The 5,000-nt window shown below is 42.8% G+C and overlaps 1 protein-coding gene across 1 annotated transcript in view; it reads right to left on the bottom strand.

Moving 5' to 3' along the window:
* Positions 1–5,000, bottom strand: part of LOC111644716 (neural-cadherin) — a 123,985-nt gene that overhangs the window by 10,186 nt on the left and 108,799 nt on the right. Inside the window, exons 22-23 of the mRNA XM_023393678.2 lie at positions 3,470–3,705; positions 461–738 (exon numbers count right to left, since the gene is read on the bottom strand). Coding sequence (XP_023249446.2) covers positions 461–738; positions 3,470–3,705 — 514 coding nt within the window. The remainder of the gene's footprint in view (positions 1–460; positions 739–3,469; positions 3,706–5,000) is intronic.

Below are 5,000 nucleotides of genomic sequence, written 5' to 3'. Positions count from 1 at the left end.
TTTTATTTTTTTTTTATTTTTGAGAGCAGAGGAAAGAAAAAAGAGCGGGAAGGAGGGAGAACCATCTGTCAGATTCAGCAGCTGAGAAGTTTCATTTGATATTTAAACCATTAAAATGATGTGACAATTCAAAGTGGACGGCTGCACGCAGCTGAGAGGAATCTTCGGAGGGTTTGAGCTCCAAGAGAAATCTACGCTCGCCTCTTATTAAATCCCATAAATGTTTCATAAATTTACTAAATGTTCATCGGTTTTCAAATTGGAAATGTCTGCTGGTTTCAGATGATGCTAACAGTTTAGGATTTGACCTGCAGGCGTATAAACCATGGAGAAAAATATGGAAACCGCTGCACCAAAGCTTTAATTCTTTATTTAACCAGTTGACAGTGAAGTCATCCTATAAGCAATATATTTATTTCTAGTCACCACATACATTGCAGTGACCTCTGTCTGCACCTACCTGTATCCCAGCGGTCCGTCCTGACAGGTGCCCCCGTTGAGGCAGGGGCTGGTGGGGTAGGCGGAGCAGGGCAGGTGGATGGCTTCTCGGCCTCTGCAGCCGCACTGCGCCGTCAACGACGCCGACAGCGACACCAGCGACGTGTCGCCGGAGCTGAGAGCCACCGGGGACTGGCTGAATGAAACCTTGTTACTGCAGCCTCCAGACTGACTGCAGTCAGTGTGGGGACAGTCGTCGACGCCCACCTGAGAGATGGACACGCCCAACATGGCCTCCAGCTGGAGCAGGTAAAAAAGAGGTGACAGACATATAGTCATACAGTCAAACACAAACGAGAAAGTGCAAATACAAATAAGATAAAATGTTTCTAAATCAAAGAAAAACTTTTACATAGCTGAGAATAATTAGGATAAAATTAACTGAAACAAACTGTTAGCATGAAGCTGAACTAAAATAAAAAGGAAAGTCAATGAAACCAAAGTTAGGATTAAACCCAAAACTAACTGAAATTAAAACTAGAATTAAACTCAAGCTAACGTGAGCTAACTGAAATGAAACCCAATGCTAACTGAAACTAAGAGCAGGATTAAAGGTGGTAGCGTGAGGACTAACTCAAACCAGTGGAGGCTTATATGAAACTACAGGTGAAACTAAATAAAGTACTAACTTAAAACTAAAACTAGTTAAACCAGAACAAACAAGCGTCCTTAAAGTTGTGAGCTTGTTTGAACACAGAGACTTTCAGAGAGTGACAGCAGCCATCTTTGATCTAACGTCTGTCTACATCAGTGATACCTGAGTTTACTCTGTTCCCTCCTCTTCCCTCTGTGTGTCTCTGTCATTTCCCCCCCGTTAAAGTTTTGCTGTCATTTGCTTCTGTTGGCAAATTCACCCATTTCCCTGCTTGTCATCTCGACTCTTTTCTCTCGTTCTGTCTTTATGGGTGAGAGGTTTTCATCAGAGTCCCTCAGGGTTTCCTGTCTCCGCAACTGTGTGTATTTCTTTTTTTGGAGTGTAGTTATTCAGCTGACACTCTTATCCACTGTGACTTCACGCTCCCCAGGCAGGGCTTCAGTTTTCTGGCTCCGGAGCCGGTTTCAACATCGTCTTATTCTTTTCTTTTTTAAGATACTTTTCCTTTCAACCTGAGATAATTCAAGACACAACTTTCTTCTGCAGCATTTGATGCACAAGTTATTTTAATCAGCATGTGAACTTTGTGCTCTTATTTATATTTAACAATCTGTTTCGTTGTGATTGTGTTTTTTTTAAAGAATAAAGTGCATCACTTTATTTTATTTAGTTTTTCATGTTTGAGCATTTACATGCAGAACGACTATTATTATTTACATTTATCAAACTATCTGTGGATATTTATCAGATAAACTGATCAATAGTTTAGAAAAGCTTCTTCTGTGTTTTGTCAGAAACTCAAAGATATTGAACTTATAATGAGTTAAAAGCAGAAAATCCACATCTGATCGTTAGTTTTTATGAATCAAAGTGAATCAGTTAGTAAATGTACACAGACCATAATACAAGGACGTGTAGAGGTGGGTTTGAATCCGCTCAGGTGCGGCCTTCAACACCTGGAACTTAGAATTAACCAAAACAACCAGAAATAAACAGGAACAAGAAACTTTTGTGCAACTTGTTTTTCTCAAGTTTCTTGATCTAAATACTGAATCCGAACTGTTTAACTGATCAGTTTAATTATTGATATGATGAATTCATTTGGGAGATTCAGATTTTTGAGACTGACGTGATGCAGCTGGAATATCCTCTGCACTCTGACGGGGTTGTGCTTCTGCTCCAGTATAGACAGCACATTAACCAGCTTTAACTTGAGCCTTTTTAATCAGTAAACATGAGTTAATTAGTCACAGGTGATATAATCCTGATGTTTATCACTTCAGCTGGAGAAAACTGAGACGCTGCTTCCTGACTGATACGTATACTGAGCACAGGAAGATGAAGAGTTTAATTATGTCTGTGTTTAGGTTGTTTTTTACGAATCCAACCTGTGGAATGAGAAGGAGCATCTGCTGCAGACGACCTCTCTCTCATTTATGTTATTTATCTGATAAAATGTTAAACAACTAATTCATTCGTCTCTTTCCTCGTCCGTCTGTTTTTCTTTCTCGTGGCCATTGAACATGTGTAAATAAAAAATTGGTTGTTTCTTTCTTTCTCTACGTTTTCATTATTCCCTTCAGTCGGAGCAACAACACACCAGCACAGTGACAGCTGAGAGTTCAGATATGTGAATATGACTTAGCTCCGTGTGCAAGTGTGTGTGTTTAACGTGTGTTTAACATGTGTGTTTAACGTGTGTGTTTACATGGTTCAACTTCTTCTAAAGTCAGTGAACTCAGGTCAGCAGCTGCTCTCAGGCTGTTAGTGGATCTGAAATATTCATACACATGTACATGGCATTGCGTGTGTGTGTGTGTGTGTGTGTGTGTGTTAAATGGTTAAGAGCCTGTTGAACTGCACATAAACGTGTGAATGTGATGTTTAATTGATTAGTAGTTAATGTAACATCAACCCTCTGAGCTGTGAACATGACACTTTTCCTCTGGTGTTAAAGTTCGTTATTGACTTTTTTTTAAATTATTTATCTGCTTCTTTTTATCTGTTTTTTTTTTTTTAAATCTGTATTTATGTGAATATTTTAAGCTTTTAGGAAACAGAAAAGTCGATGATTTTACCTGCAAACGTCAGTGTTTTGCTTGGTAGAAGTGAATTTCAATGGGGGTGATGTGTTTTTCAACTTGTACACTTTTTAAAAAGCCAAAGAAGAAGTTTTGTGTTGAATAAAAAACAGAAAATAAACAGAAAACGTGCTGCTGGTTTTCAGTAAAGTAAGTGAGTTCATGATCATGTGTTCGTTACATGTCTTTAAATATTTTCTCCACTAGAATCTAAGATAAAGTTGAAACGGAGAACAAGGTGAAATGGTGAAAAGCAAAGTAAGAACCGGAATCTTTCCACGGTCTCTCTCCTCACCTTGGCTTTGTTTGCCGCCACGTAGCCGTGCAGTTTCTCCGCCTTGTAGTACGGCGAGCCGTGAGCGGCGAACCACACGTTCAGCTCCTTCTCCCCCCGTCGCCCGGCGCCGCCGACTGAGAAGATCTGGACGTTTTCCGGCAAAGTCTGAAGGAGTTCAGCCAACGCTCCGCCGAGGACGGAGAACCGACTCTCCTGACCTCCGCTGCTCCTGAAGAAGTCCTCCACTGTCAGGTCTGAGAGAGGGAGAGGAGGAGGGAGAGGAGGAGGGAGAAGACGAGGAGGAGGGGGAGGGAGAGGAGGAGGAGGAGGAAGAAGATGAGGAGGATGGGGAGGAGGAGGGAGAGGAGGAGGGGAGGAGGAGGGGGAGAAGGGAGAGGAAGAGGAGGAGGAGGGACAGGAGGAGGAGGAGGGAGAGGGAGAGGAGGAGGAGGAGGGGGAGGGAGAAGAACAGGGAGTTATTTCCCATCATGCCTTGTTAGTTGTGCTTGGTGCGGATGGAGCTGGGGGGGGGGCTGACAACCCTGAAACCGGGACCCCTCGGCACTCTGGGATACGTATAACATTATCCCTGTCAATAACAGTTACCATGGCAACCGGTGGGTCATGCATATGTCCTGTGTCAGTGTGCTGCGACATTTTAAAGCTTCCTCGTAGTAACAGGAAGTTAAACTATCGTCACGGCGGGACTCACTGGACAGGCGGATGGAGGCGGCGTTCTGCAGGGCGTCCTGCTGCAGCTCCGTGACGTCCACCTGAGCGGTGGAGGTGACGTCGGGCCAGGCGCGGTCAGAGACGCGTACCTGCAGGTGGTAGGAGCCCGGAGGCGTCCCCTCCCTGATGCTCAGCTGACCCGAACTCTGGTTCAGTCCGAACGACCTGAGAGAAGAAGAAGAAGAAGAAGTTTTATTTTATTTTTATTCCTTCTTGTTTTCATGTGTTTTATTATTATAATTTTATTTAATCATATTTTATTCAAACTTTTTATTAGTTTTATGTTATTTTTTTTATTAATTTATGTTTTTAGTTTTAATTATTTTATTTTCTTAATGGTTTTTAATTCATGTTTGATTGTGTTTGTTTAATTTGTTTTATCTTTACACCGTGCACACGGCTCCTGTGGTTGTTGATAACTCACATCCTGCTTCCTCCTGGAATGAAATGTGCTATAAATAAAGATTTGCTTGATTATAATATTGAAGGGAAAGTGGAACGAGGCCAAAGGGTTGATGGGTAGGAAATGTTAATATCTGATGCTCGGTGGTAAATGTGGGTAAACTCTTCCTCAGATGGGACTCCTCCTCCTCAGATCAGACTCTGAGCAGATGGAGGTCTGCGCTTGAACGTGGGTCCATGTGGGGCGGGAAAACTTCTGCGCTCTCTGCTCTGCTGCGCCAGGAAGTGGATCCCAGGCGCCGTGGCCTGGGTCCAAGCCCCGGTCCTGAGTCTGAGCCATCGGTGCTCATGTAACTGTTTAACCTCCTCGCGCCGAGTCGACCTTCAGAGCTCAGACCAGACGGATTAATTAACC

Source organism: Seriola lalandi, unplaced genomic scaffold, assembly GCF_002814215.2.
Source record: "Seriola lalandi dorsalis isolate HSWRI2012SDOR001 ecotype SW California unplaced genomic scaffold, Sedor1 jcf7180002054941, whole genome shotgun sequence".
NCBI classification, from domain to species: Eukaryota; Metazoa; Chordata; class Actinopteri; order Carangiformes; family Carangidae; genus Seriola; species Seriola lalandi.
This window is presented reverse-complemented; position numbering and strand designations above follow the sequence as displayed.